Genomic DNA, 14,010 nt, shown 5'->3' on the forward strand with positions numbered 1-14,010 from the left:
TGTTAGCGATCCAAAGCTTGTTTGGGTTGACTTTTGGCTTCTCTTTTTTTTTTAATTATTTTAGCTTAAAATTAAGTACTTATAAAAACTTATTTAATTTACCCAAACACTAAAAAAGTGTTTGAAAGCTATTTTGACTTAAAATCTCTTAAAATTAACTGATTCAAATAGGCTCTCAAACTTGTAATCACAAAAATAATTTCCAAAATAAAATCTCTAATTTCCTTTTCTATTCAATTTCCACATATATATTTTTTAAATAGTTTAAGGACATTTTAGTTGTTTTGATAGAAAGTGTTTACAACAACAATAACTAGCACTCTTTCACTTGTGAAAAAAATAGTTTGAATTTTGAAAACTCTCCCTCTTAGGAAATGGAAAGTACTAGAACTCTTTCCATCAACAGAACAAATGTTGTGAACACTTTCCAACCAATAGGGTTGTGTGATTGGATTTAGTTAAATTTCATTATATGGTTTTTTTGAGTTAGGCACTTGCACTATGCAAGATAGTTTGACAAGAGTGTAGTCCATTAATAGTGGTTATAAAAACAATTTACAAGATGTAAGTTAGAGGAAATTTATAAAACATTGTAGTATACATTGAATGACGTTATGCAACGACACTTTCAATTTGATATATCAAGAATCAGTTTCATCTGGTGTATCCAATAACATTTTATCCAATATCAATTTCATCCAATGTATCCAGTATCAAATATCTAGTATCAAAAATGTATTAATGTATCCAATGTGTTCTCCTAAATTACATATAAATACTTTGATAATTTAATTTTTTGGGCTTATGTATCAAATAATATTTTTTTTGTCACATTGGTTAGTTCAAATTATTGCTTGCTTCCCATGTGTAACAACTTTCTATTATTGTTACGTGCACTCTTTAAATTCAACTCTCTTTGTTGGCTCTTTCTTCTAAATTCTTGGGCTGAATATTTCCTCTACTTGAAACATGGCTTTCTCTTCTTCTTGTTTTTGCCACTTTCCAATTTCACTCAAGGTATGTTATCTTCATTACTACAATTGTTAAATCTCCTAATTTGGATCTCTTTTTTAAGTCTCTAATTACTTGTTCTTATTGAGTATTGACTATTGATTTAGTTTCTCCTCCGGTGTTCGATATTCATATACTTATGCGGATGCAGAGTGATGATATCGGGTTCATCAGAATCTAATACTTTTGATGTGGAGCATAAATTTTTTTGTGTAAAAATCTGTCAAATTTGCAATAAGTAGTAGGTATGAATCCATAAATTTTAAAATATAATTGCTTCAATGCTAAGAATTTTAGAGGTTGAACCCATAAAGATTAAGTTTTGGATTCAACTAAATTTATATTACACACTATGATTAAAAATGAAGAAGTACTTATCATTTGATCGCGATTTTTGTTAATGACTATTGGTGTAGTAGTTGTATTTTGAGAGACATCATTTACAAGCTCTGTTTTTATATTAGATTTAATCTTGCTATTTTGGGTTGGTGTCTTCCATGACTATCATCTTTATTATTATGTAGTTGTTTTAGCACAACAATCATGATTAGTTAATTTTTTTGTTATAAATTTTTAATGGAGTTTTAAATAATGATAAAATTGATTTTGTGTGACCTATAGGTCACGGCTTGGAGCCATAATTCAGCTATTGATGTCTGCATCAGGGTAAGTTGTCTACATCACTCTTTTTTAGGATGTGATTCTTTCTTAGATCTTGCATGAATGTGAAATGCTTCAAGCATCGAACCGTCCTTTATATAATAGATTGAAAATTCTACCTCCACACACTTAGCATATTAAAATGACCAAGTAAAAGATTAGACAAATGAACTCACTATACATGAAAATAGAGGGCACTACTTTACTTTTCTTGCCCATTTATATTATGATTGGAAAATTTAGTGGTGTATTAATTAAAATTTAGAATGATTTTATACTACTAGCTGCAGAGGAACCAAGCTGCCCCTTTTTCCAATGGACCAAAGAGCTTTGCTCTTTCAAGGCAACAATATTTTCTAGGAGGATCAAGAGTTATTATAAGTTCAAATCTTCCAAAAACTCTTTTTCAAAGAAGGAGCTCAAGGGTGTCTGCTTCATGTAATCATCTTCCTCCTTAATTCATTAAATATATTTTTGATTAAACTTTGGTTATTCAAGTTTGTCAAAAGTGAGCATTTTTAGTCTCTGTCAAATATCTGACAAATTATGATTTATTAGATTTGATAGGAATTGTGAGAGAAAAATGATTTTGTTAGAGCTAAATGTTGTTATATAGAACATATAATATAAGATCGAAAGGATCAAAAACACATGTAAAGTATTCCGATTTTTCGAGTTTCATACGTGAACTATCATGTGTGCGAGATTTCTACCTGAACTATCACTAAATATTTATCAAAACAACCCAACTATCAATTATTTCTTTTTCCTACCTGAATGATGGTGATATTTCAGGTAGGAAAAGAGAACAATTAATAGTTAAGGTATTTTGTGATAAATAATTTGTGATAGTTAAGGTAGGAAACTCACCACTTGATAGTTTAGCTATGAAACTCGAAAAATTGAAATACTTTAGGCGTGTTTTTAACCATTAACTCTATAATATAACATAACATAACATAAAAATCAACTTTAAACAAAATTTAACCATTATAATAAAATGGTATCATAATAACTCTAGTTACTTTGTTGCAGTCTCAGACTCTCATTCTATTGCTTCTTTGAATCTTTAAAGAATTTGTTTAAAAGAATCAAAATTTTTAGTAATTTAAACTTTTAAGGTTGAAAAGTAGGGTAACATTTGTGTATACCTATTTTTTGCAAATTATATTTGTGAACTATATTGAATATATATTATTATACACGACTAAGGTTGTTTACCAAAGAAAATAACAGAAGTGGTTATGCTTGGATAGGTTTAAGGTAGTCCATTAAATATATTTTTGAGCAATTTTGGTTCTTTATGTTTGTCATAAGTATTGGAAAAAATACGGACTAACACAAAAATAAATATGATCAAAAATAATAAAATAATATGGGAAAATAATGACACCAAGAATTTTTTGTGGAAATCCTTTTAAATAAAGAAAAAATCATGGGCCAAGAGGAGCAACTGATATCACTATTATAAGAAATTTGTACACCATATAGTCTCGAGTACAATACTCAAAATGACTACTACACACTCAAAAGGAATAACACTCTTTTGATTTACCAATTTACTAAAATATCGCTCACACTCTATTTTTTCTCACAGACTATTTTCTTATGTATAGTCTATGGAAACCTCACAGCTCTCTAATTTTTTTTCTTTCTCTGTGTGAATTGGATGATTGTAAGAATGGGATTATGTGCTTCTTTTATAAGAAAAAATTATTCCTATGATGTCATTGGTGACATCACAGAAGACACCAAAATTTCAACATTGCAAATTTTCTTTTGACAATTTGCTGCAGCTATTGTTGACAAAACAAAAAAATATGGGATGGACCCCACTAATGTCCCAGGTATCTTTATCTTCTCATAGAGTTGTTCATGCCAACAAGTTCTTTGCACAAATCGAACTTGTCCCTTGTTACCACTTTGATCACCATATCTGCATCTTTTCAATTTGCATAAATTTGTCTTCTATTTTTTTTCGAATCCAGTGATATCTCACGTCTATGTGTTTCGTCCTTGCATGGTAAATGGAGTTCCTGCTCAAGTCTATTGTACTTTGACTGTCACAATAGACGACATACTCCTTCTGATGCAAGTCAAGCTCCCGAAGAAATTGCTTGAGCCATATCATCTCCTTGCCTGCTTCAGTAGCCGCAATATACTCAGCTTTAGTTGTAGACAATGCAACACATTTCTGCAACTTCGACTACCATGATATAGCTCCTCCTGAAAAAGTAAACAAATATCCAAAAGTGGATTTTCTATTATCAAGGTCACCTGTCATATCAGCATCTGTATAGCCCTACAAGATTGGATTTGATCCTCTAAAACATAAACATTTATCTGAGCTTCCTCTCAGATACTTAAGTATCCACTTTACAGCTTCCCAATGTTGTTTTCCTGGATTGTCGAGAAACCTGTTGACAACACCAATTGTGTGAGCAATATCAGATCTAGTGCATACCATTGCATACATTAAACTTCCAACGACGGAGGATATGAAATTTTGGCCATGCTCTCTTTTTTCTCTCTAGCTGTAGGAAATATTTTCTTGCTCAACTTTATATGACCAGCAAGAGGTGTGCTAACAGACTTGGCATCCTTCATGTTGAAGTGTTCTAATACACGTTCAATGTACTTCTCTTATGACAGATAAATTTTTCTTTCATCTCTGAAATAAGTAATCATCATGCCCAAAATTTCCTTGGCATGACCCAAGTCTTTCATGGCAAAAGACTTACACAACTCTTTCTTTAACTCATCAATCTTGGAAGTATTCTTGCCCACAATCAACATATCATCCACATATAGCAAAAGGATGATAAAATCATCATCAGAAAATTTTTGTACAAATACACAGTGATTTGAGGAAGTCTTCTTGTAGTCTTGCTCCCCATAACAGATTCAAACTTCTTGTACCACTGTCTAGGAGCTTTCTCCGCATAACAGATTCAAACTTCTTGTACAAAAACTCATTTTAAGTTTGCACACAAAATTTTCTTTACCATTTACTTTGAAGCCCTCGGGATGTTTCATATAAATCTCCTCTTCTAGGTCACAGTGAAGAAAAATTATCTTCACATCCATCTGCTTAATCTCTAAATTAAAACTAGCAGCCAAACCAAAAACTGTACGAATGGAAGACATTTTCACAACATGAGAAAATATTTCATCAAAATCAATACCCTTTCTTTGACCAAATCCTTAACAATCAATCTAACTTTGTACCTAGGCTTCAAGTTGTGTTCTTCAATTTTAACTTTGCACACCCACTTGTTCTTCAAAGCTCTCATGCCCTTAGGCAATTTCACTAACTCGTAAGTGTGGTTCTCATGCAGAGATTTCAACTCATCTTGCATGACTTCAATCCATTGATCCTTATGCTCATTTTCTGTGGCCTCCTCATAATATTTAGGTTCAACCCCATCAGTGAGTAGCACATACTCATTAGGTGAATAACGAGAGAAAGAAATACGTTGTCTTGTGGACCTCCTAAGAGAAATATTTGATTCATCCACAACTTTATGAGCAAGAGCATCATTAATAACAACATCATTGTTATCATCAACATCAACATGTTGATCTGGAACTTGATTTTGAGTATCACTAAGATCATCAAGCCCACCAACGTCATACGCACTTGTATGAGGAACTTGATCAAAATGGACTACTCCATGTGAACTTGAAGATTTTAGCTTCTCTGTTTTGTCAATATCTTCAATTGTTTGATTTTTCAAAAAGAAGATATCGTGTCTTCTCACAAACTTCTTTTCAATTGGATCATATAGCCTATAACTAAATTCATCAAGGCCATACCCAACAAAGATGAACTTCCTTGTCTTGGCATCTAACTTTGACCTCTCATCTTTCGACACATACACAAAAGTTTTGCAACCAAATACTCTTAAATGGTTATAGAAAACATCCTTTTCATACCAAACTCTATTTGGAACATCACTTTGCAAAGCAACCGCAGGAGATAAGTTAATAGCATGTGCAGCGGTCAATAAGGCTTCACCCCAAAAGAAATTCAGTAACTTTGCTTCAGAAAGAAAAAATCTCACTCTTTCCATCAAGGTCATGTTCATTCTCTCAACCAACTCATTAAGCTTAGGAGTCTTAGGAAGAGTCTTCTGGTGTCTAATACCTTAATGCTAGCAGTATTCGTCAAATGATCCACAATATTTACCACCATTATCAGTACGAATAAATTTCAGTTTCTTTCCAGTTTCTCTTTTAACTGAAGCCTGAAACTGCTTAATGACACCTAAAACTTGGTCTTTAGTCTTCAAGACATAGACCCAAAGCTTTCTTGAGCAGTCATCAATGAAAGTGGAAAAGTAAAGTGCACCACCCAGAGTTCTTGTCTTCATTCGACCACATAAATCAGAGTGCACCAACTCAAGTAACTCTGTCTTTCTTGAATGAGGGTTACACTTAAAGGAAACTTTATTTATTTTCCAGCCAAGCAGTGCTCACACTTTTCTAATTTAGCACTTTGGAAATATGACAATAATTTCTTTTTAGCTAGAACATTAAGCCTTTTTCTCATTGATGTGGCTAAGCTTCTTGAGCCATAACGTTGAAGATTTATCGCTCTCAACTGCATTCACCATATTGGCATAAGTAGAAGTCGTAGTCTAGTATAAATCACTAAGTTTGTTACCACGAGCCACAACCAAGGAACCTTTAATAAGTTTTCATTTTCCTCCACCATTGATACTAACATATCCCTCATCATCTAAAACACCAACAGAAATAAGGTGTAGATGAACATCAGGTATATGTTTTACATTGTTCAAAACTAGTTTAGTTCCAATACTAGTTTCCAAATAAATTATATCAACACCAACCACCCTAGATACAGTCCCATTACCCACACTCAAGGTTTCAAAGTCACTAGGAGTATAGGAAGAAAAAAACTCATTCCTTGATGTCACATGAGATGCGGCAACAGTGTCTACAACCCAGCTTGACTCATCACAAGCAATATTTATCAAATTTGTATCAAGGACTGTAACAAGATCTTCGGAGGAGATGGTGGCTAGGCAATTTTCATTGCAATTTTCTTTATTTTCCTCTTTGTCTTTGTTCTCCCTCTTCAATTTCCGACAGAACTTCTTTGTGTGCCCTTTCATGCCACAATGATAGCACTCAATATCTTTAAATCTGCCTCTGGATTTGCTCCTGCTATATTCTCTATTCTGAGAACCATGATTTTATTTCTCCCCCTAGAGCCAGTTATCAGGACATCCGACGAAGAAGAACTTTGAGATTTTCTTTTCATCTCTTCGTTCAAGACACTATTCTTGGATGAATCCATAGCGATCACACCATCCGAAACAGAATTTGACAATGAAGTTCTAAATGTTTCCCAAGAGTTTGGTAGGGAACCAAGTAGAAGCAAGTCTTGAATTTCTTCGTCAAATTTAATGCCCATAGCAGATAACTGATTCATGATTCCTTGAAAATTATTCAGGTGATCTGTCATCGGAGAACCATCATAATATTTTAAACTTAATATTTACTTTATTAAGAATATTTTATTGTTCCCAATATTCTGATCATACAAGTTTTCAAGATACTCTCATAGGGTACGAGCATGTGTCTCCCCAGAAATATGGTTCAACATATTATCGTTAACTCATTGCCTAATAAATCCACAAACTTATCTTTGTAATAGATTTCATACTTTATCTATTTTATTATTAGGCTTTACAGTGGTAAAAATTTTTGACATAATGCAGATCTTTCATTTTTCCCTTTCAAATGGCATAATTAACACTATTTAAAGTAACAATTCTACTAGTGTTGGCTTTCATCGTTTTTCCCCAAAAAAATATATAACTATTGCAAATCAAGATAAATTTTTTTTGATGTGGAAGTTTAGATTATGCTGCAACCACAAAGCATACTCTGATAAAACCTTACTCTGATACCAGTTTATTTGAAAAAATGCAGACTAACACAAAACTATATATGGTCAAAAATAATGAAATAAAATAGAAAAATAATGACGCCAAGAATTTTACGTGAAAACTCTTTTAAATAAGAAAATAATTATGGGCCAAGGAGAGCAAATGATATCACTATTGTAAGAAATTTTTACAGCGTATAGTCACGAGTACAATATTCAAAATGACTACTACACACTCAAAAGAATAACACTCTTTTGATTTACCACCTTACTAAAATATCGTTCATATTCTATTTTTTCTTCATAGACTATTTTCTTATATATAGTCTATGAAAATTTTACAGCTCTCTAAATATTTTTCTTTCTCTCTGTAAATCGGATGATTGTAAGAGTGGGATTATGTTCTCCTTTTATATGAGAAAATTGTTCCTATGATGTCATTGATGACATCACGGAAGACACCAAAATTTCAACATTGCAAATTTTCTTTTGACAATTTGTTGCAGCTATTGTTGACAAAAAAATGGGATGGACCCCATAATAAGTGAGTACTTTTTGTCTTCATTAAATGTCTAACAAATTTTTATTGTTAATATGTACTCCCTCCGTTTTATTTTACTTGGCTCACATATTGATTTGATACGATCTCCTTAAAAAAATATCTATAGAAGTTTATTTTACTAAATTAATCTTATTAATTACGTTTTGAAAATTTAAAATTTGACTACTAATTGTACTTTATGTAGAAGTTAATGACAAAGATAGTATTGGAAAAAAATATTTTTTAAAAAATGTCAAACTGGACAAATAAAAGAAAAAAATATTTTTTAATATAAAGATAATGTAAAATTATTTGAAAATCTAAATTTGACTACTAGTTGTACTTCCTTGGCAGGGTTAGCAAGTTCTAAAATTGTTAATAGTGTATTCCCATTGGGAACAATAGCAGTTCTTCCCTTCTATGTCTTCATGGTTGTGGCACCTAAAGCTAAACTTGTAAGTTTTCTGAAACATTTAAGTAATAATGTACATTGTTAGTGTAAGTAATTTTTATAGTTTTAGATTATCTTTATTTGTTATGGAGAATAACATATCAAATTCTATATTTTAAGGAGGCTTATTTATAAATATCTTCTGAAAAATTTGATACTATAAAAAAAATTATTTACATATATTGATGATATATAAAATTTAAATTCTTTTAAAAATAGTATTGACCTAAATTGGCTACTTTCTTCTCATATGTTATTCCACACGATTTAGTGATTTATTTTAAATGAGCCTACAAGTGAAATAAGTTGTCTAACGTGTTCCAATGAAGTAAAAGCAGTAAGTAAAGAACACACTATTTTCATGTGAAAACATCTGGCTCACAAAGGAGTAAAAATCATGACATTTACCTCTACAAGATTTACTTCCAACTTCACTAAACCACAATGATCCTTTCAATAAAGATTACAAACTATGTAACCTAAGGAATTATAAACTCTAATTCCTAACAAAAACACAAATCTCCCAAGGTATGTGTTCCCAAGTCTTCGAGTTTCCCCAACTTGAAGACTAAAATCCTAATTCAGTTTACATCTACTTGAAACTAAGGATACATAAAAAATCAAACACAAAGAAACATAAACTCTGTAATAGGACTTGGTTCTTTAGTGTGTTTCTTCAGTCTACTGGTAGCACTTGTGAAGTCATTTTTTCAATTGCCTTTTTTTCTCTGTAAGTGCACACCTATTCTGGACAAATTCACCTCTATTTAAGCATAACTCTTCATAGAGTTATCCTTCACTTCAAACTCCACATTGACTCAAATTCTCTTGACTTCAATTTCTACTTCAAGTGAGACTCCTTCAATTCAAACTCCTTGCTTCTTTAGACTCCTTCAAATCAAGCTTCTTGATTCTTTAGATTCATTCTTCAGTTCATCATATGTTTGTTTTCTAAAGTTTTATCATGAAATTAGCATTATCCACTTTTTAATTTCTGCAATCTTATCTTTGTTCATCTTAAAAGTTTGTCCAAATTCAACTATTCGTGACAGTGTATATTTGAATTATGCTGATTGATGTGTTTCATCTTTCTTTGTCAATCATCAAAACTGCATAAATTCCAACATCATATTTTATGGAGATTGAACTTTTTTAAAAAATACTTCTAATTAAGTAATATTTATCAAAATAAATAATTTTTTAAATTTGGCCAATCAATATTTACTCTTGCTTCTCTAATACATGTCATTGTTTCATCATGCCAATTGCAGACCCAAAAAGTGATGGAGAGCAACATTCCTTATATTGTGCTTGGACTTTTGTACTCACATCTCTTATACCTTTCTTGGACACCAAATACATTGCAGCTATTATTTCCTGCTAATACATCTAGGATTCCAGAGGTTTGTGCTCAACTACATTTTTTACCGATTCAGAATTTTAAATTTATAGCTACTAAAATTTATTGAATTTTAAATAAATTATTTGTACATATTAAATAAAAAATTTAATATAGTTATAGATTTTAGTTAAAGTTATTGAGTTCTATCGAACCCGTAATTTAAATGATATATTTGCTCCTTGACTCTCTCTTCAGGGTGGACCCACGTATAGCATATAGGGTGCTCGAGCACTCATTGACCCCAACAAAAACTTGGTATACGTATATAGAAAATACTGAAAAATTGATATAAGTTATTCGTGAACACCCATAAATCAAAAGGTCTGATAGGTGTTTTTGTTCTGAAGTTGAAGTTAGAGTGTTCTAATGCCCTCTAGCGAGGGTTTGAATCCTGGTGACTACAATATTTTATGTTTTTTTAATCTTCCTTTTATACTTTTTTCATCACTGCTATTTGCTTTTTTTTTCTTTATTATTTTTCCACTTTTCTATTTTTAGTATTTTATTTACTAACTTAACAATAAAAATATTAGTAAGCTTCTAGAAAGAAACTCTTCTTGGCTAGCAACTTTACATTAAAAGGAATGAGCACCCATAACCTTCAAATCCTAAATCCGCCACTGTCTTTTTTGGTAAAAAATAATTCACACTCGGTGTTTATATCAAGTCATATTAATGATTAAGTTATATATTAAGGTGAGAATATCTACCTTCACGAGATGGTGCTAAGGTTTGCGTACACTCTACCCTCCTCAGACCTCTTTTGTAGGACCTCACTGGGTATGTTGTTGTTGTTGTTGTTACTCCCTTCATTTCAATTTATGTGGTACCTTTCGAATTTTGAGTTTCAAACAAGTCTATCTTTGACCGTAATTTTTTCATATATCTTTTAAATATTTTGAATTGTCAATCGTTGTGACTTGTAACACTTTCTTTGTAGTTTCCAATTATATATGAAAAAAAGTTGATTCTTGGCCCAAATTCTAGATCAAAATTGAATTGTTTAACTCTCGAAATTCAAAGTGTGTCACATAAATTGGGGCAAAGAGAGTATGATTTAGTGATTGGAGTATATCTGAAGACATATGTCATGTATTTATTGAATTGGTACAAATATGAGTATGAGTAAGTCTCTATCTTCCATGTATTCCATTTTATATCAAACTCGCACGGACAGCTCAAGCACATAAGTGTCCTAAGAGAAAGAATGGAGGTCTTACACTTTAAAAAATATTATTTTATGAATTTTATTCTTTTAGGGGTTGTTTGGTAGAGTGTGTTAGCAAAAATATTGCATGCATTAATTAGGTATATTAGTAATACCTTGTTTGGTATACTTTTTCATGGCATGTATAAGTAATGCTTGCATTAGTTATAATCATTACTTATACAATTTATTGTGTATTAAGACTTGCATTACTAATATCATGAATTTCTAGGTATTAGTAATGCAAGGGGATTTAATGCTTGCACTAGTATGCTTAAAGACTTAATTACCCCTCCAAACCCCTTTTACATCATTTTCATCATAATTGTTGAGGATATTTTTATAAATAAATATTTTACGCAATGCATGTTATTTTTTAATACACTAAACCAAACCATGTATAAGAAATATTCTATGTATAATTAATACAAGCATAACTAATACAAGCATTACTAATGCAAACATTACTAATACACTCTATTTAGCATTATTTTGATACACTCTACCAAACGACCCCTTAGTTCTTTGAGATTCAGATTTTATTATTTTTTTATAATTGATTTCTTTTAATATTTTTTTCAATCGATAATATAATCAATCAATTTAATCTTTAATTCAGATGTGTCAAACTTCTTCTAATAATTCTCTCTTGCAAAAATAAAAGTTTATTTCTTTCTTAAATTCCGTGATTAAATATTTTCCTTGACATTGTGTTGTCATTCAGCTGGCTGGTATAGCTAAGATGTTTTCCAGGGAGATGACATTAGCTTCTGCATGGATTCACCTCTTGACTATAGATCTTTTTGCTGCTAGGTTGGTCCATCTTTTTATATTTGTGGATAGGTTTTAAATAGTTATTTAAGTACATATTGAACAATTTTGATTCTTTAAGTTCGTAAAAAGTTAATATTTTTAATCTTCGTTAAATATTAAAAATTGTGTTAATATAGTTTTGATGAAAAAAAAATTAAACATAATTATTAAGAAAATTTCATCTAATTCTAAACTATGCCAGACTCTAAAAATAAATTTAAAAATATCAGAATTGACGAAAATCGTACCTCTAAATGTGAGATCCCGCGAATTTCCTCTTTTTTCTCGTTAAATCTAAAAAATAGAGTTAGTTAATATTTGTTGAAGACTAAGGGCTCGTTTGGTACGAGAGATAACGAATAATTAATTTTGAGATTAATTTTAGAATGAGTTTATTCCTTATTTGGTTGGAATAAAATAGAGGAATAAATTATCCCAAAATTAGTTATACCTGATTTCTAGTGTTATATTCATCTCATATTGAGGATGGAATAATAATTTTGAATAACTAATCTCAGGATAATTAGTCTCAGAATAATTTGTTCTCCAACCAAACGAGTTCTAAAAATGTTAATTTTTGATAAACTTATAAAAAAAAAATTATTAAGTGCATATTTAAGGACTTCATTTTCTTTGTTTTTCCTTTTTTCAAAAAAATTAGAACTCTTAATTAACTTCTTTTTTAAAAAAACAGGCAAGTTTATCGTGATGGATTGCAGAATGATATAGAAACACGTCATTCTGTGCCACTGATGCTGTTGTGTTGCCCCATTGGACTTATTTCTCATTTTATCACCAAAAAGTTCAAATCATCAATAGTTCAAAAAAGACTTAATTCGTCGGCGGATCGCAAAATCTTGATGGATAAATAATTTATCAATAACTATAGAATTATTGTAATTTAATTTTGTGTTCAGCAGATGATCTGCGAGTTTAACTATAAATAATTTATTATTTCGGTAGTCTCATTTTATATGATAGTATTGTTTGATTTGGTATGATATTAAAAAAAAAGATTTGAAATTTATAGTCTAAAACAATTTTTAGATATTTGTGTTGTTATAAATTATTTCATTAAGGGTAAAAGGAGAATTTTAAAGTTAAATTATTTTTAATTATAGTAAATTGATTATTTTTTTTGGACATACTAAAAAAAAATGGGTGTGACATACAATAGAACAGAGGGAGTAACAATTATAAAACTATTGTAATTTAATGTGATCTTTATTACTGATGGACAAATCAATTTGGAAATAGAGTTTTTTTCTTTTTGAGGAAATTTCACAATATGCATACTATAAGTATTTTAATTATGTTTTTTAGTTAAAATTTGTCTAATTATGCTTTATAGTTATAGTTTCATTTGCTATGGGTGTTTCCTTTTTTTATAATTCGCTTGCCAATATATAAATAAGGTAAGTATATCAAGTTATGTATTTATACATTTAGGATTTTTTTCATAACTTCGTTAGTATATTTCGCTTGCCAATATACAAACATGGTAAGTATATACAAATTTTGTATTTATACATTTAGGAATTTTTTATGACTTCGTTTGTATATTTTTCTTGCCAATATATACAAACAGCGTAAATATATATAAATTTTGTATTTATGCATTTAAAAATTTTGTATTTATACATTTGTTGACCTCTTTTTATACTTCTATTGAGCCGAGGGTCTCTCGAAAACAATCGTCCTACCTTGATATGAGTAAGGTCTCTTTACCCTCCCCAAACCCCACATTGTGGGATTTCACTGGGTTGTTGTTGTTGTATACATTTAAAAAAAATCAAAACTTATACAAAACAAATGTATTAACAAATCATATACAAACAAGATAATTATATATAAATTCTGAATTTATACAGTTATAAATTTTTTATAACTTATACAAATCAAATTTATCAACAAATCGTATACAAATAGTCAAGGTAAGCATATACAAATTCTGAATTTATACAATTAGGAACCGAATTATATAAATTAAATAGCAAAATTAATTAAA

At 30.3% G+C, this 14,010-nt stretch overlaps 1 protein-coding gene across 4 annotated transcripts; it reads left to right on the forward strand.

The window, feature by feature from the left end:
* The first annotated feature begins 929 nt into the window (after positions 1-929).
* On the forward strand, positions 930-12,956 carry LOC129895304 (protein ABA DEFICIENT 4, chloroplastic-like). 4 transcript variants are annotated; one of them, XM_055971000.1, is made up of 7 exons: positions 930-1,017; positions 1,633-1,677; positions 1,956-2,109; positions 8,484-8,584; positions 9,852-9,983; positions 11,914-12,002; positions 12,697-12,956. In XM_055971000.1, exons 1-7 carry the CDS (start codon positions 970-972, stop codon positions 12,872-12,874), a joined length of 747 nt encoding a protein of 248 aa, XP_055826975.1. In that variant the 5' UTR covers positions 930-969; the 3' UTR covers positions 12,875-12,956. The 4 variants fall into 4 exon arrangements, with proteins under 4 accessions (XP_055826975.1, XP_055826976.1, XP_055826977.1 ...); XM_055971001.1 differs by having other exon boundaries at positions 1,962-2,109; XM_055971002.1 differs by lacking the exon at positions 1,633-1,677.
* The last annotated feature ends 1,054 nt before the right edge of the window (positions 12,957-14,010 follow it).

Source organism: Solanum dulcamara, chromosome 7, assembly GCF_947179165.1.
Source record: "Solanum dulcamara chromosome 7, daSolDulc1.2, whole genome shotgun sequence".
NCBI classification, from domain to species: Eukaryota; Viridiplantae; Streptophyta; class Magnoliopsida; order Solanales; family Solanaceae; genus Solanum; species Solanum dulcamara.